This window comes from Arachis duranensis, chromosome 7 (assembly GCF_000817695.3).
Source record: "Arachis duranensis cultivar V14167 chromosome 7, aradu.V14167.gnm2.J7QH, whole genome shotgun sequence".
Classification (NCBI taxonomy): Eukaryota; Viridiplantae; Streptophyta; class Magnoliopsida; order Fabales; family Fabaceae; genus Arachis; species Arachis duranensis.
The window spans coordinates 4,858,647-4,881,264 of record NC_029778.3 but is presented as its reverse complement, the minus strand read 5'-3'; the positions used below and the strand labels follow the sequence as shown (position 1 = coordinate 4,881,264).

The 22,618-nt window shown below is 34.2% G+C and overlaps 6 protein-coding genes and 1 non-coding gene across 9 annotated transcripts; 3 read left to right on the top strand and 4 right to left on the bottom strand.

Annotated features, from left to right (window-relative positions):
* Positions 1–6: 6 nt before the first annotated feature.
* On the top strand, positions 7–4,405 carry LOC107496605 (dihydropyrimidinase). Of its 2 annotated transcripts, none has more exons than XM_016117907.3 (13): positions 7–150; positions 245–418; positions 1,092–1,143; positions 1,605–1,874; positions 2,000–2,211; positions 2,385–2,505; positions 2,630–2,717; positions 2,798–2,876; positions 3,043–3,130; positions 3,226–3,266; positions 3,373–3,425; positions 3,684–3,840; positions 4,070–4,405. In XM_016117907.3, exons 1-13 carry the CDS (start codon positions 67–69, stop codon positions 4,259–4,261), a joined length of 1,611 nt encoding a protein of 536 aa, XP_015973393.1. In that variant the 5' UTR covers positions 7–66; the 3' UTR covers positions 4,262–4,405. The 2 variants fall into 2 exon arrangements, with proteins under 2 accessions (XP_015973393.1, XP_052107841.1); XM_052251881.1 differs by having other exon boundaries at positions 1,089–1,143.
* A 158-nt stretch (positions 4,406–4,563) lies between these two features.
* On the bottom strand, positions 4,564–5,842 carry LOC107496599 (uncharacterized). Its single transcript, XM_016117900.3, has 3 exons — positions 5,828–5,842; positions 5,178–5,453; positions 4,564–4,626 (listed from the first exon to the last, which is right to left on the bottom strand). The coding sequence occupies exons 1-3, from the start codon at positions 5,840–5,842 to the stop codon at positions 4,564–4,566; spliced, it is 354 nt and encodes a 117-aa protein (XP_015973386.1).
* A 2,277-nt stretch (positions 5,843–8,119) lies between these two features.
* Positions 8,120–8,597, top strand: LOC107496608 (splicing factor 3B subunit 6-like protein; the record flags this gene model as incomplete). The annotated part of the gene is given in 1 exon segment (XM_016117909.3): positions 8,120–8,597. A coding segment is annotated over 1 exon segment (372 nt), but the record flags the coding sequence as incomplete, so codon positions are not given.
* A 1,103-nt stretch (positions 8,598–9,700) lies between these two features.
* On the bottom strand, positions 9,701–12,027 carry LOC107496598 (calcium-dependent protein kinase 17). Its single transcript, XM_052251882.1, has 9 exons — positions 11,958–12,027; positions 11,334–11,903; positions 11,033–11,176; positions 10,784–10,936; positions 10,597–10,712; positions 10,324–10,491; positions 10,099–10,226; positions 9,909–10,008; positions 9,701–9,802 (listed from the first exon to the last, which is right to left on the bottom strand). The coding sequence occupies exons 1-9, from the start codon at positions 12,025–12,027 to the stop codon at positions 9,701–9,703; spliced, it is 1,551 nt and encodes a 516-aa protein (XP_052107842.1).
* A 1,574-nt stretch (positions 12,028–13,601) lies between these two features.
* TRNAP-AGG (transfer RNA proline (anticodon AGG)) lies at positions 13,602–13,673 on the top strand. The gene has a single exon. It is a non-coding gene; the product is annotated as a tRNA-Pro (tRNA).
* Positions 13,674–13,768: 95 nt separating this feature from the next.
* LOC107496607 (rhodanese-like/PpiC domain-containing protein 12, chloroplastic) lies at positions 13,769–16,447 on the bottom strand. The gene is made up of 8 exons (XM_016117908.3): positions 16,098–16,447; positions 15,885–16,001; positions 15,696–15,787; positions 15,087–15,187; positions 14,857–14,967; positions 14,581–14,689; positions 14,113–14,163; positions 13,769–13,985 (listed from the first exon to the last, which is right to left on the bottom strand). The coding sequence occupies exons 1-8, from the start codon at positions 16,348–16,350 to the stop codon at positions 13,905–13,907; spliced, it is 915 nt and encodes a 304-aa protein (XP_015973394.1). The 5' UTR covers positions 16,351–16,447; the 3' UTR covers positions 13,769–13,904.
* A 1,090-nt stretch (positions 16,448–17,537) lies between these two features.
* On the bottom strand, positions 17,538–22,354 carry LOC107496620 (protein CLT1, chloroplastic). Of its 2 annotated transcripts, XM_016117920.3 has the most exons (10): positions 21,776–22,346; positions 21,059–21,204; positions 20,790–20,827; positions 20,407–20,522; positions 20,073–20,172; positions 19,946–19,981; positions 19,648–19,698; positions 19,409–19,532; positions 18,669–18,794; positions 17,538–18,199 (listed from the first exon to the last, which is right to left on the bottom strand). In XM_016117920.3, the coding sequence occupies exons 1-10, from the start codon at positions 22,243–22,245 to the stop codon at positions 18,033–18,035; spliced, it is 1,374 nt and encodes a 457-aa protein (XP_015973406.1). In that variant the 5' UTR covers positions 22,246–22,346; the 3' UTR covers positions 17,538–18,032. The 2 variants fall into 2 exon arrangements, with proteins under 2 accessions (XP_015973406.1, XP_052107378.1); XM_052251418.1 differs by lacking the exon at positions 17,538–18,199 and having other exon boundaries at positions 18,671–18,794; positions 19,409–19,537; positions 21,776–22,354.
* Positions 22,355–22,618: the final 264 nt, after the last annotated feature.

Genomic DNA, 22,618 nt, shown 5'->3' with positions numbered 1-22,618 from the left:
CAAGAAGAACTGAAGAAGTGCTTCAGTCGTTGGCTCTGATCCCAAGCGTGAGTTGAGTAATCAGTGATGACGAGCTTCGTATCAGAACTCCTTTGTCCTCTCTTCATCTTCTTCTCTATCATTCAATCTTCACTCTCTCAATCTAACCAGGTTTTTATGCGTGTTTCGTTCTCCATTCAGTTGCCATTCATGTTCTTGTGGATTCTCTTTATCACTTTGATTCGAATTTGTGTTTGGTTTTCAGTACTGTGATGCTGGATTTGAATATGAGAGTGGCTCCACCACCGCGTGTGGAAGTGGAACCGCACCGTCGAAGTTGTTAATAAAGGGAGGCACTGTGGTCAACGCTCATCACCAGCAACTTGCTGATGTTTATGTTGAAGACGGTATCATTGTTGCTGTCGAACCTTCTATCACTGTATGTCATGCGTTTATCTCTTCAATTATTTTTATATAAGATATAAGATTTGTGGTTGCTGGTTAGTGCTGGCATAGTTTTTACTTCTGTCATGAGCTTTCAGAATTGATTCTAGGTAGGGTTCATGATATATCAAATTGATTCTTATCTAAGATTCGTAGTCTCTTTACAAGTGATTATGAAGGAAGGTAACGGATTTGTGGTGGTTCTCTGAGAATCAATTCTTGAGAAACATCACCAATGGTTATCCAATCATGAAATTGATTTTGAACAATCATGTTAGATATAAGTGGTTTCATGACATAGTATCAGAGTTCTATGTCCGAAAAGTCTAGAGTTTGATCTTTGGTGAACTCCAAAAGTGGAAAATTAAAAATAGCATAAGGCAAATGAAAAGAGAAAAAAATGCCTATGCAAAAATCAAGCAAACCTAAAAGAAGCTCTTGCTTGAGGGGGAGTGTTAGAGATATAACCGTTCACGTTGTCTCCTCCTATATCAGCTTAAGCTTTTGGTAGAGTGGATTTTGAACTACTCCAACGATTTTCCAAACATGCTGATGAGTTCAAATCAGATTAGTTCTGATATAGTGTGTTAAGTACTGGTGGCTGAGACAAAAAGAAAAGAAAAAGTTGTATCTTGTATGATTTGTTTCTTAATTGATTTCATCGGCAGGTTGGGGATGATGTGAAAGTGATCGATGCCACTGGGAAGTATGTCATGCCAGGTTAGGCTTTGTGACATTCAATAGATGTCGATTGTTTTATGTGTCAGCGGAGGTTCTGATAAATTTCCAGCATGTTGAGTTCCAAGCCTTTTCATTTTCATGTTTTTTATCCAGACTTGTTATGCTCTTCACCTGTGTATCTTCCTCTTTTACAGTTATTGATTAAATTTTTTACTGTTTAGTCAGATAGAAATTTTGATATAATCATTCAAGTGTGTGTAGGTCACAATAATCACCTCAAAAGTTACTATATGAGTACACTGTACACCTGATTGGTTGACAGTGTATCAAGATTAATCTCTACTAGAATTGTAATATTGTTTGAGTTTCACATTTTTTTATGTTAGTCCTTTACCTCGTACCCTCACACTTGTTGGATCTGAGATTCATCTGATTCAAGTTATGTTGTCTCGTTTCATCTTTTACCTGACTCTACAAATGCTTCTTTTGTTGACCAACAGGAGGCATTGATCCTCACACACACCTAGATATGAGTTTTATGAGTAGTGGAACAATAGACGACTTCTTCAGTGGTCATGCTGCAGCATTAGCCGGTGGGACAACTATGCACATCGACTTTGTTATACCAGTGGATGGTAGTTTAACGGCTGGGTATGAAGCCTATGAAAGGAAGGCAAAGAAGGCTTGCATGGATTATGGTTTCCATATGGCTATTACCAAATGGAATGATGATGTTTCAAGAGAAATGGAGATCATGGTCAAGGAGAAAGGTCTTAATTCTATTTCCGTATTGCGATTTGGATAATCCGGTTGAATATGGGGTGATAGGTATTTCAAATTCGGATAACTTTGGAGGAATTTATCTTATTAGTACATGTATGTTTTCTGTTTTCAGGTATCAACTCGTTCAAGTTTTTTATGGCATACAAAGGAGCTCTTATGGTCAATGATGAGCTTCTTCTGGAAGGATTTAAGAGATGCAAGTCACTCGGTGCCTTAGCTATGGTCCATGCAGAAAATGGAGATGCTGTGGATGAAGGCCAAAAAAGAATGATAGAACTTGGAATAACTGGTCCTGAGGGGCACGCCCTTTCAAGGCCTGCAGTGGTAAGTTCTCATATTTCCATTTGTTATGTCAAACCACATTTAATTGGAACATTATTAGATTGATTGTGTTTCCTTTTCAAATATCCTACAATTTGTGCGGTCTAGAAAGTATCTGTCTCTTCATGTTTTATGGAACATGAATTATTTCTACTTTGACTTGCATGTCTGTGTAGTTGGAAGGAGAAGCAACTGCACGCGCTATTCGCTTAGCAAATTTTGTGAACACCCCGTTATATGTGGTTCATGTGATGAGCATTGATGCAATGGAAGAAATTGCAAAGGCCCGAAAGTCAGGTTTTCAATTTCGATCACTGTACCATTATGTTTAATATTCATTGATGTGCCCTTTTTAAGCTTCTTTTTGGGTTCTTTGATGGCTTAGTTTTAGTTGGGTCACTTGTTTGTTTTGATGCTGCAGGACAAAGGGTTATCGGAGAACCTGTTGTCTCTGGATTAGTCCTTGATGAATCGTGGCTTTGGCATCCCGACTTTAAGACTGCAGCATCGTAAGTGACTTCACTTGTTTATTTGTTTTTCTTTTCCTTTTAAGTTTTGAGAATGTAAGTGATATCATTTCATGTTTCAGGTATGTTATGAGTCCCCCAATTAGAAGTAAAGGACATGATAAGGAACTTCAAGCTGCCCTTGCAACCGGAGTTTTGCAGGTTTCAATAAATTTTCAGCAATAAGAGTTTGCTCAAAGTAGTTAGGATTCTCTCACATTCATGCAATACACCCTATCCAATTTTGATCACTTGTGATCTACATATTATGTCTGTCCTCAGCACACTATGTTCTTTTAACAATAGTTTTCCTTTCACAAATTTTCAGTTGGTAGGAACTGACCATTGTGCCTTTAATTCCACCCAAAAAGCTTTAGGAATTGACGACTTCCGGAAAATTCCCAATGGTGTCAATGGTAATCACACCTTGCACATGATTATTTGTGATCTACAAAGAATTCTAATTGATTTATTGTTTATTATTAATTTCCATTGCAACCTGAAATTATAGGTATTGAAGAAAGGATGCATTTGGTATGGGATACTATGGTGGTAAGATCGTAATTTCCAGCTTAGCAATCCCTAAATTTTTTGTTGGAATTACAATAATATGGAAGAGAGGATGTCTTTTTTAACTGTAGTTTACTGTTTATCACAGGAATCTGGCCAAATATCAGTCACTGACTATGTCCGGGTGACAAGCACCGAATGGTATGTTTTGAGTTTATCTAAAGCAAGGTAATCAAACTCGAGAGTTTACCATTCATGGAGCTTAGGTAAACTTGAATTGTAAAGCTCTGCTCGTAAACTCAATCTGAGAATGTATTAACTCACGAGTTTGATAACCTTAATCCCAGAGTAAAATCTGGCATCCAGTTTTTGCTTTTTTGTTTTTATTTTGGTTGGAAAAAGATATTTGGTAAAGAAGCCAAGTAATATTAATGTTTTCAATTTTTGCAATCATCTCAGTGCTAGAATATTCAATATATATCCAAGGAAAGGAGCAATTCTTCCAGGATCTGATGCAGATATCATAATCCTCAATCCAAATTCAAGCTTTGAGATATCAACAAAGTCACACCACTCCAGACTTGACACGAATGTGTACGATGGAAAGAAAGGAAAGGTACTTTTTTTTATTATTATTATAACCCAGTCCTCATGAGATTGAAGTTAATCAAATTCACAGTAGCAGCATTAGTGTTAAGATCCATTGCGGTTCAGAGAAAAAGAACGGCGAGGAAAATCAACTATAGAAGTGTTGTTTCACAAACTCAATTTGTTCATGGTCTATTTCTTTCTCTTTTACCCTTTTTGTTGCCTGTTCCATATATCAATTACTTTTCGTTTTTCAGGGGAAAGTTGAAGTGACCATATCTAGAGGGAGAGTTGTATGGGAAAATAATGAACTGAAGGTTACTCCGGGTACTGGCAGATACATACCAATGCAACCTTATAGCTATGTCTTTGATGGATTGGACAAGAAAGATGCCACATATCTAAGTTCCCTTAAAGCACCAGTAAAAAGAGCCAAATCTTCCTCTTAAAACATTCAGCTATCCTTTTCAGTTTAAAAATAAAGAAAAATATTACATGTTCTTGTACATGAATTTAGAAAGCATTACATGTATATAAGTATGTATGCTTCATGTTCTTCTTTTCCACTGATATAATGTACATTTTTGCTTACACTTTGTACAATAGCTCAATCAATAGTATAGAACACTTGGTTTCTGTTGAGCCTGTCTCATCTACACACAAAGTCTCACAGAAGTTATGAATGGATCCATTTATGATGATTCAATATAGAGTGCCCTTGATTTTGAAAATTCAAGGAGTGGCTTTATGATTATTCTATCACATATCGTGGCCTAATACAGCAATCTATGAAGGTTGGGATCCTTCTCCTCCCCTGCAATGAATGAGATAATACACAACATGGGAATTAGAAATTTGTTTTTCACCTATCTCCATTGAAGTCAATTCTCCTTCATCTTCCATGTTATTTGAAACAGAAATCTTATAGTATGTTTTAATAGTTCTTACCTCAGCCCATTTGGCTTCTATGACATTGCCCTAGGATTGGTTGGTTAGTCCTATTTCCCCTAGAGTGCCGAATTAGGGTGGTTATTTTTCAAAATTTTTTAATAGAGTGATGTTTTAATTATACTAACATTTCATGTCATTAGGGTTGATGTTATGTGGTTTTGGATTACAATTCAAAATCGTAATTGTAGTCGCAATACTGTTATTACAATATGAACTACATTAACGACTTAAAACTTGCTTTAGATAGCTCCATTTAGTAATGATCCATGCGCGTTGATCAAGGGGTGTATGGACCAGAACTAAGTGGAGCATATCAAAGCATACCAAGAATACATTTAATTATGAAAGATTCAAAAACTTCCAAATAAAGATGTAGAATTGCATAAGAACTACTAATAAGAAAGAAAGTCTCACCATGCCAAGAGGTTCATCTTGACGAGCATGATTAACATTAACAATAGCATTAGCATTAGCATGAGATTTTCCTTGAGCATGATTAGCATTAGCATTAAGAAACTCTTCATCACTCCCAAGGCTTGCACGCTTAATTGATTCAGTCAAATCATTCTTCATACTCTTCTTGTTTGCACGTGCTTGAGCAAAAACCATTGAATAGTTTGTAGATCCTGGATCCCTCTGATCCCACCCTCCAAATTGAGGCACAGAACTCACTGATGAAGGAGCCTTTTTCTGCTATGCAAACACAATTCAATAGCATCATAAGTCACTAGTCATTATTATCATCATCATTAACATAATGGCATAGTTTTTGTTTTAATTGGAAGATCAATCTTGAACTTGTATTGGTTAATACTCCCCTTGATCAACGCACATTAACCATTACAAGATCAAGGATTCAAATCTTCCAATGTATCATAATATTTCTTTGCTCATTCTATAACCATTATGTTACATATTAATATTAATAGGTGCAATTTTTTTTTTAAAAAGTAAAAGATAAAAAAAAAGAACTAATTATAAAACTTCAAAGACGGCGACGGCGAGGCTTCGCCTCTTGTTCATGCCATGGCAGGAAAGATCATGTTTGTTTTTTCTAAGGTTACCTCCTTTCGTTCCATGGCTAAAATGAAGACCCTTTTTGAATAGAGAGGGGGAGACAGGGACCGAGCTGCAACTATAATTGTATAAATTTATGTGTTAGAAACCTCATCAATAGTTTTTTTTTTATGCCTCTAATTTGAAGGTTTTGGAAGGGTGGTGTATTAGAAGTTTTGAACTATTGGGAAACTAGGATTAAAAAAAATTGAATTTGTTATGATAAGTATTTTTCATATTTATATCAAATTCGTAGCTTCATGATGGAGGGCTCAGCATGATTGAAGGATTTGTTAGTTGATGTATGAAATCTTTGATAAGAGTAAAAGTAGTGCAAAAAATTTTGTGGTTGTCCACTTAAGTGTTTTATCCTTCTGTTCTTAGCTTTGTATCAAAATTAGAATAAAACTTCCTAAATTTGAGGTAGATATGGTGGTTCTATTCTATGCCGTAGAATACAAGATATCTATCTATACACTAATTTTGCACCAAAAGAATTCTTATTTTTCTTATCTTATTAAAACTTGAAACAACTTACCTGCCAAACTAATTTCTGGAATGTGTTTGACTTCTTTTTTAATTCAACATGGATGTCAAAATTATAATATCATTGATTCTTTCTTTTGTAATTCCTAGAGAAACAAAAAATTATTGTAAATTTTGTGTGTTGTCATTCAGTTATCATCATAGTTCATCTCAGATACTGCAATTTTGTTCATTCTTTTTTTCCTTTGATAATTACAAATATAAGAATGAACATGTTTAATAAACTAAACTAATTGGTCAACTGTACAAAACTATTTATATCTATATTGCATCAAAATTAAACTCATAGTATAAAGCATAAACATTGTTGCAATTATTGAAGGGTTTGATTTGATTTCTTCTACTTGTTTATTTTTTATACATCGTTAATTAAAAAAGAAAGTTACACAAACATTCACTACAAGATTCTTTTATAATACCATTGTATAACAATCAAACTATGAACCATACACTTCAACAATTTCAGAAACATAATAAGAGATACATTAGGATGAATCATATTTGAAAATAATCTAACCACACCATTAATTAATTAATAATAATAATAATAGTTTATTTCTAGGGTACACAATATTTTTCTATAATTCAAGGACTAATCTATTCAAAATTCTATTTAAGGATTTGTTATTAACCATTGATTTATTGTATGCACAAAGCAAAATTTAAACTGTTCGACATTGATTTAAGCAAACAAGTGAGCTAACTATCTGACAAATCCAAATTATAATATATATATATATTGGTATATTAATAATGGATTAATTTCTACATACAAGTGATTCTGCTATACAAGTCTTACAAGTCCTCTAATTGATATTATGGTCAAATGTGCCTCTAACAGATTTTTAATTTTTGAAAGGATTCCATTTCCTTTTTCGAATTTCTTGCCTTCTCTTTCTCCTTCTTCATTTACGTGCTTTTCTCTCTGTTCTCTTTTTTCGTTATTCTCAATTTTCATTGTTTTTTGACATCAAGCTCTGAAATCGTTTTTGAAGTGTTTCATCTTCATCGTCGTGTTTCTCCTCGTTCTTCTTTTGATTTTGCAACATTATACATTTTTTTTCTTCTTTGTTTGATTTTTTCCTCCCAATAAGAGTTATGAGAATATGAAATAAGAAAATGAAGAAGAAGAAGCGGCAGAAGATGAGGAGGAGAAACATGAAGAGTTCTGAATTATGCATACTTCAACGAATTTTGGGTGTATTTCTTAAATCCGTTGGATGTATTTTTGTAATCCTTTGGATGTATTTTTATAATTGTTTGGGTGTATTTCTGAAGTTTCATTATTTTCAAAATGATTTCAAAGCTTGATTTCAGAAACCATGAAAATCGGAAAAAAAAAAAACGAAGCAAGAATACCAGTGATAAACGCAGGTAAAACAACGAATGAAAAGGCGAAGAGAGAACGCACGAAGGAGATCGAACAAATTTGGCAAGAAACTCGTTTTCATGGAGGAAGAAGAAGAGTCGTTCATAATGCATGGTGAGTAGCGCGCTGCTTTGGAAACAAGAAGTGGTTGAATAACGTGCGTTTATTTGCTCTTGGATGTGAGAGTGTAATGCGCGTGTATTTTGTTGGGCTTGTGCCAACTTATAAAACTTGTAAGGCAAAAAGGCTTCTATGTGTAACAAGGCTCGTTAATAATAATTTTATTTTTATTTGGATTTCAGAGCTATTTGTCTATTTTGGGGGAAATGGTTTTTTTGTTTTGTTTTGAGGCTTTTAGCCCAACCCAGAAAAAAAGGCCAACAAAGCAGCCATAAGTCTCAGGAAGGGTAACACCCGTCTTCCGCCGGAAGTGAACCGCGTCCTCTACGTCCGAAACCTACCTTTCAACATCACCAGCGAAGAGATGTACGACATTTTCGGAAAATACGGCGCCATTCGCCAGATCCGAATCGGCACTAACAAGGACACTCGCGGCACCGCCTTCGTCGTCTACGAGGATATCTACGACGCCAAGACCGCCGTCGACCACCTCTCCGGTTTCAACGTTGCGAATCGGTACCTTATTGTTCTGTATTACCAGCAAGCGAAGATGAGCAAGAAGTTCGATCAGAAGAAGAAGGAGGATGAGATTACGAAGATGCAGGAGAAGTACGGTGTCTCCACCAAAGATAAGTAGGGGAGAAATTTTTCTAGGGTTTTTTGTTGTTGTTGTTGTTGAGGAAATTGCATACGATTGTGACTATGTTGTTGGAATAGAAATTGAAATTATGAGGTATCTGCAATATACATGTGTCAATTGTGCAAAAATAATCTGAATTTTGAGAGCAAGAAAAAAAAAGGGTTTTTAGGTTTCTTGAATTTGAGAAATTGACTCCCTGTGTGATACTATGCATCTTTAGAGTTTGAAATCGAAAGTTCTAAGTTTGCTGTCTATCAATTTTCAAAGTTATTGGGTACCAATGATTATGTAAAAAAATAAATAAAATTTAAGTTTAACCTTGTTCGCTTGCATGAACCCTAAAAAGAGATTGTTCCTAACAGAAGCTACTCTTTTCAGCTTTTACTTAAAGAGGCATAAATATATTATTTTTATAACAAAATCATAATTCAGAATGCGAATTTACTCGAAACTTGGAAGTTGAACATTTGGAGATATCTATATTATTGAGCTACATGAGAAACCATGTACATTTGAGATTGCATTTTCATGAAGACTATGAGGTTAGCTATGGTTATGAAAATTTGGAAAGATAGCTGCTAATGATTACTTCTTCAACTTGCAACTTGATGATTCTTCAAGCACGAGTCTCTTTATGATGGTATGGATTTTGATTAGGCTCAACAAATTGATTGATGAAGTGGATAAGATGATGGTTTAAGATTTGAGGTAGCATTGCTGCATGAATGAAACAGTTCAAATGTTGATGCTAAGAAATTGGTTAGGTAAGGATCTGCCATTAAATAAGTATTTATAATACCATCTGAATTGAGAAGTAATGAAGTGGTTCAAAACTTCAAATATATGAAGCTAACAAGGCACATGAACACTATGGATACATAGAAATTAAAATACAAATAAACACACTTTCAACTTTATTCCTAAATTGATACAACAGAGAATTGTTACACTTTTTCAGAGGAAACAAAGAAACAAATAAAAAATAGGAAACCACCCCCAGTCAAATCACCTATTATACATATGTTCACATTTTTCAAATGTTTGTTGTAAACCACCCACCCCAACCTATTTTGCTTGTTTCCACATTGACCCATCATTCCTCAACCTATATCATATCATATATCATATTCATCTTTCTAATGTCAGTTTTAGCACCTGCAGGGCTCAAGTGATTCTGGTTTAACAATTTTTGCCGAGTCCCCCCAGCTAGTACAGCGAAGATACCGAACACCTTTTCCGGGTCATTATGGCTTCTGGGTGTCCCTTACTCATCATTGCTGCAAACTCATCATAGTTAATGCGGCCGTCCTGCACAAACACGCGATTTTCGTCGTTATTTCCTCTTGAATCAAGACTCATCTAAACGTGAGTTGCTAAATTAACAGTTAATTCATTCATTCAGTACAGGTCTTACATTATCAGAATCAACTTCTTGGATGATTTCCGAGATGTCTCTTCCGTCATGCATGTTAAACTCTTTAAGAGCTTGTTCTAGTTCTTCAACAGTGATGTACCTGATTTATGCCAAAGTAATGAGATCAAAACAACCCTTTTAACTACACCAAATTAGTTATCTTCAATATTGTTAATTTGCCCCCACTTACCCGCTGTTATCTTTGTCAAAGTATTGGAATGCTGTATAAAGGTGTTCTTCTCTGTTCATTCTGTTCATGTGCATTGTTGCCGCGATGAACTCGTCGTAATCTATTAGTCCATTACCATCTGCATCTGCCTGAAATTTTGCAAAAGAGAAAGGAAATCTGTTTAGGTAATCATAACATAGATGCTTCATTAGGACACAAGCTTTTTGAAGGTAAGGTTTAACTTACAGCTTCCATTAATTGCTGAAGTTCTTGTTCTGACAACTTAGTCCCTTGTTTTGCCATTCCTTGCTTGAGTTCTTCAATTGTAATGGTTCCGCTGTTGTCGGTGTCCATCCCCTTGAACATCTGCTTCAGTCCCATGATTTCTTCCTCTGATAAGCAACCAGCAATAACCTATATATCCATATTGAAAATTTATTAGTCCCATGTTCATGAAAATTTAGACAACTTCATGCTTCATGCAGATGAAGCATAAGCTTGATAATAGGTGATTATCACCCTTAGAGCAACTTTCTTGAATTGGTTCATTGCTCTGAATTGTTTGAGCCTATTCAGGACAGCGTTGTCGAGTGGTTTATCCGGTGCTTCTCCATCCTCCTTGATCCATGGATGGTCTGTTTCAAAGATGAGAATCTGAGTAATTATCATATATGAATTCAAGCAATTCAAGCAACTAAATACTTACTGAGAACTTGGTAGGCTGTTATCCTTTGTTTGGGATCAGAATTCAACATTTTTCTTACAAGATCTTTTGCTGCTGGTGAAATTGAGGGCCATGGATCACTTGAAAAGTCAAGGTGGCCTCTTAGAATGGCATTGAATATCCCATTTTCAGATTCTGACAAAAACCAGATATTGATTTCAGTTATTTCAAGATATAACAAGCCATATATATTCTCTATAAAATAATGTAAATAAAAGAAGTATTATGAACCTGCCCAAAATGGAGGAACACCACATAGAAGAATGTATAACATTACACCAACACTCCATATATCAACTTCTGGCCCATATTTCCTCTTCAAAACCTCTGGTGCAATGTAATATGCACTACCAACAATGTCTTTAAATACCTCTCCTGTCAAAAACAATAACAACAACAATAATAAACAAATTAACTAGTTATCGAAAACATGCTTCATGTAGCATCTGAAGCATGTTTTCTGTTTTCGCCTTCTGTTTTCTCTTTTCTCTTCACAAAATTCTGAAAACAATGAAACACACCCTTATGATACCTTGCTTGTAGAAAACTGAGAGACCAAAATCTGTGGCCTTAAGGGGGGCATTCTCATCCTTATTCAACAAAAGGAAATTCTCAGGCTTAAGATCTCTATGAATAACTCCCATTGAATGGCAAGTATGGACAATTTGGACAATGGTTCTCAACAAGGAAGCCGCGGCACGCTCAGTATAATGCCCCTTAGCAATGATCCGATCAAAGAGCTCGCCTCCGGCGCACAACTCCATGACAAGGTGAACAGACTGTTTGTCCTCATAGGCACCAATGAGCTCCACAATGTTAGGCTGCCCTGTGAGATGGTGCATGATCTGAACCTCTCGGCGAACATCCTCGATATCCTCCTTGTTAGATAGCTTCCTCTTGGCTATGGTCTTGCAAGCATATTGCTTCCCTGTGACCTTATGAGTGCACAAATGTGTCACACCAAATTGTCCTCTACCTAGCTCCTTGCCCATGCTATATGTTGATTTAACATCTTCCATTGGCCTTCCTAGGACAGGACCGACCGGCCCTTGTTTGGTCGGCTTAGCAGGCGCGGCCGGCCTTGATTGTGCCTCTCCTCCACCTTCTTGCTTGCTGCCAGGGTCTTGCCTTCCATCTTCCCTCTTGTCAACACCACCATTGGCATTGGCATTAGCATTAGAATTCTCCTCTGGGGCCTCAGTGCCTCTAGAGCAACAGTTCCCCATGGATGAAGGAAGATATAAAGGTCAAGGTGGTGGTGATGGTGGTGGAGGAAAAGAGAATAACAATAAGAATAATAATAGTAATAATGAAAATGAATATCTATTTTTTGTGTTGGGAGAAGATAAAAAAACAATAGGATGATGAAGAAAGAGTAGTGAAGAAGGGAGAAGGCATAAAAATAATCCTAAAAAAAACATGAGGACAGTTTGATGATTTACAGATTGGAATGATGATGGAGTGGATTTGAGGAAGGTAATTGACAGTGTGATTAATTCTTGTTACTTTTTTTGTTACAATAAAAAAAGAAAAGAAAAATGTTACAATAAACTATATGTCTCTAATGCAATAATTTTTGCATAACAAGGGTGTGGAGGAATTCTCGGAGGATAATAGCAATACAAAACAGATGTACCTTTTGGTATTTTATGCAGTTTTAATATTGAAACTAATACAGTTTAAGTTTAGAGTTTGGTATGTTAAAAATATCATAGGATCTTGGTTTCTAACAGTGTGTTAATTACTCTCACTTGCAACAACTAATATTAGTTTTCTGTTTGTAAGATCTAACAATAATCTTAACTTGAATTGTTACCAGTGCGTTGCACTTATTTTAAGGAAGTATAAAATGGATAATTTTTTTTATTAAAAAATTTAAGTTGTTTATATTTTTAATATACTTGTAAAGTACCAAATATGCATAAAAGAATATCAACAATTATTATTTTTAGGGTCTTTCAACACATATCCTAAGAATACATGTTGGTATTACTCCTTTTACCTAAATCCATATATAGAGTAATAGACACCAATATTAGTGTTTTTGTTCATTAGAAATGTCTATAGGAAAAGTCTAGGGACCAATAATTTTTGTGTTTTCTGGTCAGCACTTAACCATAAAAAAAAAAAGTGAATGATTTCTCATATAATCTTACACTATTAAAAATATTATTAATGGCCAATTGATGGTTACAAAATACTAAAATTGCTAACCACTAACATTTCTCAGGTCTATAATATAGATAGAGAAAATCATCCATGTGTATAAATATAATTGGATGGATTATTTGCCGTATATCTTGATATTGGGAATGCATGAGATGGTTTTTGTCGGAAAAAATTGATAAAATAATTAATATTAATAATGAAGAAAAAACTCATCATTAATACTAATTATTTTACTGTCTTTTTGACAAAAATACAATCTCAATTAAAGCGTTGCATAGTTAAAGAGCCTTTTGCTTTCAACCAAATTTATACATTATATTATTTCTAAGATAAGTATAAGATAAATAATTCATCTACGTTATACACACGTGTAGATATTTTTTCTTATTTATATCATATACTTTTTCTTTATTCATTGGAGAATAAACATTTCTTTTGCAAAAGTTAAGTTGGTGTGATATTTATATTTATCCGTTTAATGTTTTATTGTTGCTGTATATATTTCTTCTAACTCCTAATACATAGATTTGAATATTTAATAGCGAAAAGAGCATAGTATATATGATTATATTCTTACATCAATATTTGAATATATAAATATAAAAGTAACAAGGGTTTAGAAAAGTAAAAAGGGCATTTGGTCTAGTGGTATGATTCTCGCTTAGGGTGCGAGAGGTCCCGAGTTCAATTCTCGGAATGCCCCTAAAATTTTTAACACATTATTCTTCTTTTTCCTTTTTGAAACATTTCTTCTACATTTTACCCTCTCCTTAATTAGCTATGATTTGTGACAAAAAATAAAATGAATCACAGTTCTAATAATAGGTAAAAGGTCACATTGTATTTGTATAACACAAAAACAGAATATCCTCACAAAGTAACAATTAGAAGAAAAGAATTCCAGCTAAAATCCTCTCTCAAATAAAAGATTATATCAGTAAGTGGGGACTGATGGATCAACTTGCTCAGCATATGCATGAATTCCACCAGAAATGTTGTACACTTTCCTAAAACCCTGAAACATTCACACATCATCACAATCAATAATTCTTTTCCAGGTTTCTTCTATATACATATAAACGCACACGCACACGCACACGCACACGCAAGCGCACGATATATAAGGCCATATATCATTTTACCTGTGACTGCAACCACTTGGCAACCTGTAGTGATCGCATGCCATGATGACACTGCATTCAGAACTCAAGTTATTTTAATGTGAACTGAATACTGTGTTGCATTCGAAATCAGATCCAAATATGAACATAATTTGCATCACAGGAATAAGATCACTAAGCAGCCAATCTGACTACACTATCGCTTGTCGAAATGCAGCATAAATTCATTTAGAATTAAGATATAGTCATACCGGTGCTTTCTTAAACATTTGTATAGAAAGGCCTCTGGAAATTCAAACTTAAAGAGTTCTAAATGAAGGAACTTATTCAAAGAATTCCAGCTTCATTCTTACAAACTAGTTAGGCAAAAGCAGGAAGTGGCAACAAGGACATGAATGTATCTTCCATAATCCATATCAATCCAATTTCAAAATATAAAAATTACAGAATTACTGTTAAGAGTTTGGTAAACCAATCTTTCGTACTTACCATAACATACGTATCTTTGTTAGGGTCAAAATTGGTAGCTACTTCAGGACCCCATACCCCAAACTGCCGGAGGGGAAGAACCTTAAATCCCGGCAAAGATGCTTTGGCCCTGTTTAAGATGCATGAACCGAAATGAGTTACCATGATAAACAAAGCATAGTAAATGAATACTCCACATATTCAAATGAAAGTGTATATGCCTTGCTGTGAAATCTCAAAAGAGCATTAATATTGAACTCAATTAACTAAGTAGTGTTGAATAAAGCATGAGCATACACTTCATCAGGCTCTCGAACATCGATTAACTGTGCCTCCTCCAGAAAGTTGGGATCCTGCATTTTCACTTGCAGCTCTTGAGGTTGAATATCTTGGAGTATCGATTCTTCCCTAAGAACACCAGCCGAATACTTGCATCATTAATCACCATAGGGCTTTATCAGAAACCAATATTTTTCATTAAATATGCATACTTTATTATCCGATTTTGAAACATATCCTTGACATACCTTTCAGATAAAACTTGCAGCAGGTGCCATCCAAATTTTGTTTTGCACCTTACAACTTTGTTTAAAGGAGCACCAAATGCAGCCTCCTCAAACTCGGGAACCTATCACATTTTTCGCCGTCCGACATATATCATCCAATCACATAATCACAGTAAAACCAACGAAAAACATTTGCTTCAAATTTCAAAAACTATATCCCCTCCTCATCTACTTCCCTTTACAAATCAAATGGCAGATTATCAAAGTTAAGGAAAATGCAAGAACAAACACAATACACATATGATCATTTACCCTTATCTCACCGACCCGAAATAACTACATACTTTATTTGTTTACTTTTATCCGTCACCGGTCACAGTTACTGTTTGATATATCTTTAGGCTAATGCATCCAGATACAATTGATATAAGAGATGGTGACAAACAAGAGGGAGCTGAATCAGGAGTAAATAAATCACCTTGCATCCGAGAAAAAAAGCTTGGTTTACATAAGGCAGTGATTCATAGAAACCTTAAAACCTTGTAAAAAAGGTAGACAATATGCAAAGGCATACTACAAATACTTTATTAAAACCCCCCAAAACAAGCTTAAATCCAGAAACTAGCATACCATTTGCCCCTTTCTGACCCATCCAAGCATTCCTCCTTCTTCTTTGGATGGACACACTGAATATTCCACAGCAAGATCACTCAAATCTTCACCTGAAACACACAACAATTAATCAATACAGAGTCTATCATATAAAGTAACTCAATTTACTCACAAATTGAAACTTTGTTTCATAGTCTAATTCAAAACCTGAAGAGATTCTCTGCTGAAGATCCAAGAGCAACTTCTGGTCATTTTCTTTGACCAACAAATGCTGCACCAGTATCTCCCTATTACCTTCAGGACCAATCCCAGTGCCATATGAAGCTGTCAAAATAAAAATGAAGAAAAAAAAGGAATTTTTTACTTGTTGGGTATCCTCCATATTCATAACAAAGCATCAAAAAGGAAACTTTTGGTTACCTGAAGCGTTGGGAAGATGATGGTGGTGATGATGATGAGCTGTCATAGGTTGAAAGTGTTTGAGAGTGAAGGGACGGGAAGGAGAGTGGAAATGGAAGGTTCTGTGGATAATTCTGTTAAGAGAAGAAGACGAAGAAGAAGAAGAAGAAGGAGAGGAAGAAGAGAAAGAGGCGAAGGTTGAAGAAGAAGAAGAAGAAGAGGAAGAGAAGGGTATTATTGGGAATGAAGAGCGTAACGCAGAAACTCTCAACATTGCTATGATATTTCTAAGCCTTTGGGAATATCAAACTCAAACTGGAAAACAAGACAACTACTTACTCAATTACTCATCTTCATGTCTTCCTACAGATTATGCCTATACCAGAGAGAGAGAGAGACTTGGATGAAAATATTATTTTAATTTTGTGAAAAATAATACCAATAAAAAAATTAATTACTAAATCAATAATGTTATGTTATGTATATGTATTTATGTATATCTATTATTTAATTATTTTTAATGTATATTTTATAAAAATAAAAAATGGTTAATTTTTTATATATAAATAATATATTTATAATTTTTATAGGTAAAGAAAATTATTTTAATCAAGTTTCTTAAGAAAAATGAAAAACAAAATTAAAAAAGTGGAAAAAGAAATCCTTTTGTTCTAATCATAGCACGTGTCTATAATGAAAGTATGTTGCCCCTTAAGGCCTTAACTATGGAGCAAACAACTCAAGAGGGGTAAAGATAGGGTTTTGCTATTTAGGACGATAGATAGTTGAAACTTGAAACTCGTCAATTGGTTGATCTAGGTAAAATTTAGAAGCCAGTTGTGAACAAGAAAACAGCAATAAAATGATTGAAATTTTCTTTATATATGTCTCTTTGTAAGTAACACTTGTACAAATTCTTATATATTCTTTAAAAAATTGATTTGAAAAGTTGGACAAACTCCAAGAATATTGCATAAATGCATAGTTTTATTTTTTTTTTACACAATTTTAACACATGATATAGTTTGACACATTAACACATATTTTTAATAGGGTATTTTTTTATTTTAGTAGAGTAGTATGGTGCATGATATCAGAAATTATTTTTAATATAGAAATAAAAATAATATTTTAATTAAATATTAATATTTAAAATGTATTACAGTATTGTGAATGTGTAAAAAATATGTCAATATACATTTTACATGTTGATTAAAATGTTGACAAGTGTTCAATACACACCCTATGTATTGTCAAAATGATAACATGTGTTCAATATGCATTCTGCATGTTGAGTCTCCACCTATAAAATTCACCCACATATAATTATACAAAATAATAATATTTTTAACAAAAAGACCAATATTTTTCGTATAAAAAAAATTAGCTTCATGTGATATCATCACGTGTATTATTAGTTAAAAATCCAAACAAGACAAAATTTCAGTTTGGCTCATAAACTTATCAATTCAATTTATTAAACTATTAAAGGACCCAATTGGAAAATTTCCTTAAGTTCACTTCTATCCCTATTTAGTGTTTAGTGTGCCATTCCACACACTACAATAAAATCTTATCACACTGAAATGGGATTGGCTGCTAGATAAATTAGACTATGCCATACTTTGTAAAAGAACAAGATCTTGGAACTCTTTGTAGCACTTCAATATCTTAGTCTTGGCCCCCTTTTTTCCATGGCAAAAAATCTTATTCTTCAATCCTGTTTTCCTACCTTACACAAAATATTCAACTTGAGACATCTTCTATTTCTTCTTTCTTTATACCCCTTTGAGCCTAGCTCACCAAAAAATGCAAATTTGCAATTCACTAAAAATTGAAACTAAAATTAATATAACAACAACAATATTTTGCTTTCTTCTTTTTATATCCATCATGGAACAAATTGGATCATGAATTGTTTCTTGTAGTAGTGTACCATCTTCAATGAAATGTCAACTAATTGCAACATACATCATTCGGTGAGGAAGCATTTGAAGGGGTCCATGCATAAAAAAGTAACCCCAAAACTAGAATGATGGCCCCAGCTACAAAGCCTGTTGGAAGAGATGATCCAACCCCAAGGTATGGCAATGGCAGAGTGAACACATAGATTGATATTGGAACTGCCACACAACACAAATTGCAAATTGCATGAGTTATATTATGTATATCTCATAACTCCCACATTACCTTGCACGATTAGTTCATATAAATTGGTAATGGTTTCCTTTCTTTTATTCATAGTTTAGTACATTAGTGTTAAACTATGAATAAAATTATTAGATGTTCATGAAATAGCAGGTGGATTATGCTCTATGTAATAACAAAGTGACATTTTAGATAAAAGTATAACTTCATAACAAACTCAATGATGAAATACTTATTCCATTATTTGATATAAGCACAATTCAATTTTTGGCTTAGTGTTCATTTCATGGTCATCTAATAATTTCTCACTATCAAAAGTTTATTTAAGAATTTCTCTCCCTTTATATATTTGATTATGAGGCAGAGTCACACACTAAGGAAAGAAATGATTTCAATAGAGACACGAATGAAGCTATATATAGTTGATGGAAACAAATGACAGACCTGAAAATGTGGAAGCCAGACAAGATACAACAGCTGAAGAGATCTTGAGGAGATGAAGCAATGCAATATTGAATCCCATGTTAACAATAATGAACAGCATAGGTAGCAGAGGGGCACCATCACATCCTGGAACCAGAAAAGGCCTTCGTTATCTCAAGAATTACCAAAGATAAGAGCTAAAGTTTTAAAGATTTTAGACTTAGCCCTCCCTTTGAAGTGACAATTGCAATTCTTGAAATCTTACAGAAGCTAGTAATCTGGTATAACCTTTTTAAAGTCTACCTCTTGCAAGTGCCAATACGCATTTGCTTTTCGCATTGTTATTTATAAATATGATTTGTGTGACACATGCTTACTCACATATCATTCACCATTGAATTGAGTGTAGACAGTAAGGTTCATATCTCATCTAACGGTGATGGATATGTGAATTGGCACATATCCCATCTAAGGTTCATATATTGGTATTCTTTTTTCCATATAGAGCTTATCCTTGAAAAGTTCATCCCATGATACAAGTGGACACCAAAATAACTCATAATCCATGTTTGGTAATTGTTTCATGGCACAAATACAGAGACATCGAAACAATAGAGATGAAGAAAATCTAATAGAAATATCTTTTGTCAACTCTCCGAACAAGTTTATATCTCTAAATATTTCTGTATTTTCTATACTAGAACAATCACAAAGCCAAACTGAAATCATGAACTATGGATAGAAAATAATGTAGAGCTTACCACTGGATAATGTACCAATATTCAAGAAACAGGCTGCACCATCTTTAAGGTAGGTTGGTAGTTGACTGAAGGGTATGCCCCATAGTTTTGAAAGGAAGGGGAGGAGAAGGCATATGAATAGTGCCTACACTAAACACATTTTCATGCATTTAGCCATCCATTTTATATTTGCACTGTATACACTTTTATTGCAAATGAAAAGCTGAAAACAATTTCTAAGAAAACTTCAGAGTGCTTACTTGAAAAGCAGATCCATATGAGTTTACAACAAATAGGTCCACAGAGCCACACTGTTTCAGAATTCAGATAATGTTAGATAATGCTGATTAGTATATTTACCTTTCAGAGGGGGAACAAATGTAGAAAAAAGAAAAATGACAGTTATAAATAAGTAAATTGAACGGTTTAGCAAAACATGCATCTTACGGATTGCAAGTTTCAGAGTATTAGAACAAATTAATATATATTGTTTAAGATAAAAACTGAAATGAAATTTTGACTACAAGTAAACAACATTTTTCATAAAAATATACAAACCTTCAGTTTTCGGTTTGCATCCAGAAAGATAATTTCCTACAAGGTATGAAAATTCCAAGCATTAAGATAGAGAAATTAATAGTTTGAAACCAAGGAAAAGGAGATAAACATCATAAATGACAATAACCTTGAGAACTGTATCAGCTGCTTGGAGAAAGAATGAAACTATCATCAGAAGGCTCCAAAATACACCACCTTCTTTTAATGAATTCCCAGCACTTGATCCACTACAACAGTAAAAAAATAAAAAATAAAAAACATATGCATAGAAACACAAGGCTTTAGACAGTTTAGTTTGTGCCAAACATATGTAATTATAATGTCATAATCAGCTATATTCATAGTCAATTCACTTGTAAGAATGCTACTTAGAATTTGTTTTAGAAGTTACTCCCTTTTGTTTCTTTTTTACTGTCACTTTTCCATTAACATGTGGCCTCCTAAACTTAACACACACTAACCTTGCTACAGTAACAATTACGCCAATGGTTACAAGAAAGCATCCAAATAGTTGGTTGAGTTTATATCTTCTCCCAAGAAAAATAATTGACAGAAGAATTTGCCACACAAGAAAACTCTGCAACAAAATATAGGCCAAATTAGCAAACTGAAACCTATGCAGCATGTATATAGATATGAACTTAACAGAGACTTAGTTGGTACTTAAGCACCCAACTTTAATTCGAGTAAATACTCAACTCAACTCCTATCCATTTTTAGAAAGGATTATACCACTCTTAACAAAAAATAAATGACAAAGGACTATAGCACTTTGTGGAATATATGAGTCCATTTTAAACCAAAAGGACCTCATTGTGGAAAACAGAGTAGATAAGTGAGTTACCTGAGACAAAATTGGAATTGATGCTCCGGAGAGAATTGCTGGTGCAAGAAACAAACACCACAAGTTAGCAAATAAAATTCAGAAAGATGATTGTTTATTATGGGAGTGAGGATATTGCCACTTTTTTATAATGTCACTTCATGCCTTATATATATTTTTTATATTACATTTCTTGCATAATACGGAAAAATATAAGAATAGCATTATTATCAAAATAAAAGTGACAATATCCATTCAATTATCACCAAGGATAGAAAGTAGAAAATTACCTGCCGCAGCCATGCCAGTGGCAGCAGCAAGAGCCTCTAAAATACCAATGAGAACATAAGGGGCTTTTGGCATACTCAGCATCTCTTCGGTAACAATACCAGCATGTTGCCGGATATGCATTATGCTAAAATACACTATTACATATCTGAAATTATAACAATTAACACATTTTTTATTTTTCATGATTCATATGAAATGAAATAAAATTTAACCATATTATTAGGCTTTCATAAAAAATAAGCTATCAAATCAATCACTTGTATAAAATACATATTAAAATACTAAATATTTATTAAAAGTATATGAAACAACACAGTTACAAAGAATAATACTACATAACCAATAAATATTATCATTTTTTTACCAGTATTTAATCAGTAATAATTTACACCTATATTTATAAGGATTTTATACACAAAAAATATATAATTTTCATATATATTTACACACATAAATCAATATAATTTATATCACATTTTTCAGAATTTTCACGTATAAATTAATAAAATTTATTTGTTAAGAGACAATTTAGTATTTATGCTAACGTGCAGTCAACTTTACCTGAAGTTAATAGCTGAAAGTTAGATAAAAATTTAGTCAAATTAATCAAATTATCTAACAATTCTCAGTTATCAAATTCACGTGAAGTGGATTGCACCTGAGTTTTGTCGTTAATGTAGTTAGTTAGTTATGAGTTTGGAAAAAGTGAAAGTTACCCAAAGGTGGCAAGCTGAGCTAAGAAGAAAGGGTACTGTTTCAGAGGAACCAACGCCAGCTTATACAGCACCCTGTTCCCCACTCCGGTTACCACCGTCGCCGCCACCGCCACCGCCACTTCCACCGCCGTTCCCCGCCCTAAGCCCATCCTTGATGTAGCAGCTGCTGCTGCCACCGCCGTATCATCCTCCACGGCATATGAACACGGACCCGCTGCCTTCTCTCTTCCCGCTACCTCTTCGGATCTCTCCCACGCGCCACCGCCGCGCGTGGACCTCACCTCCGACGCCGCCGCCACCAACCGCATTGGAAATCTCAACGTGATCGACCTCCGCTTCCGGAGAGGATCGTAATTGTAATTGTAGCGTACTGCGGTAATTCCAGGCTCCTGCCTCGGCCGCCGAAGTTGAATTCCAGCGGCGGAGGTGGTGGCGCCGCCGCCAGACAATCGGCGGCAAAATGGCTCCATAATTTGGCGGTTAATTTTGAAGGATTTGTTAAAGAAATTAAATAGGAGAAAAGAGAACGAAAATGATGAAATGAATGAATGAATGGATGAATTATAAGGAAGCATTGTTATGAATTTATATAAATAAGGTTAATGTTGTGAGATCAATGATCAATGATTGAATGCGCTACGTAATGTTTTTTTTGTTTGCCTACGAAACTATCCATAGCAAATTAGATTTCAATTTAAAAGTTTGTGGAAATAAATTATTATATACACAAAATAAAATTTAAATTTTTTATATTTATTCAAATAAATTAGTGAATTAACCATTATATCAATCGAAACTAATTTATTCATGTCTATGTAATGTTAATGTATGAGTGTGAAAGCA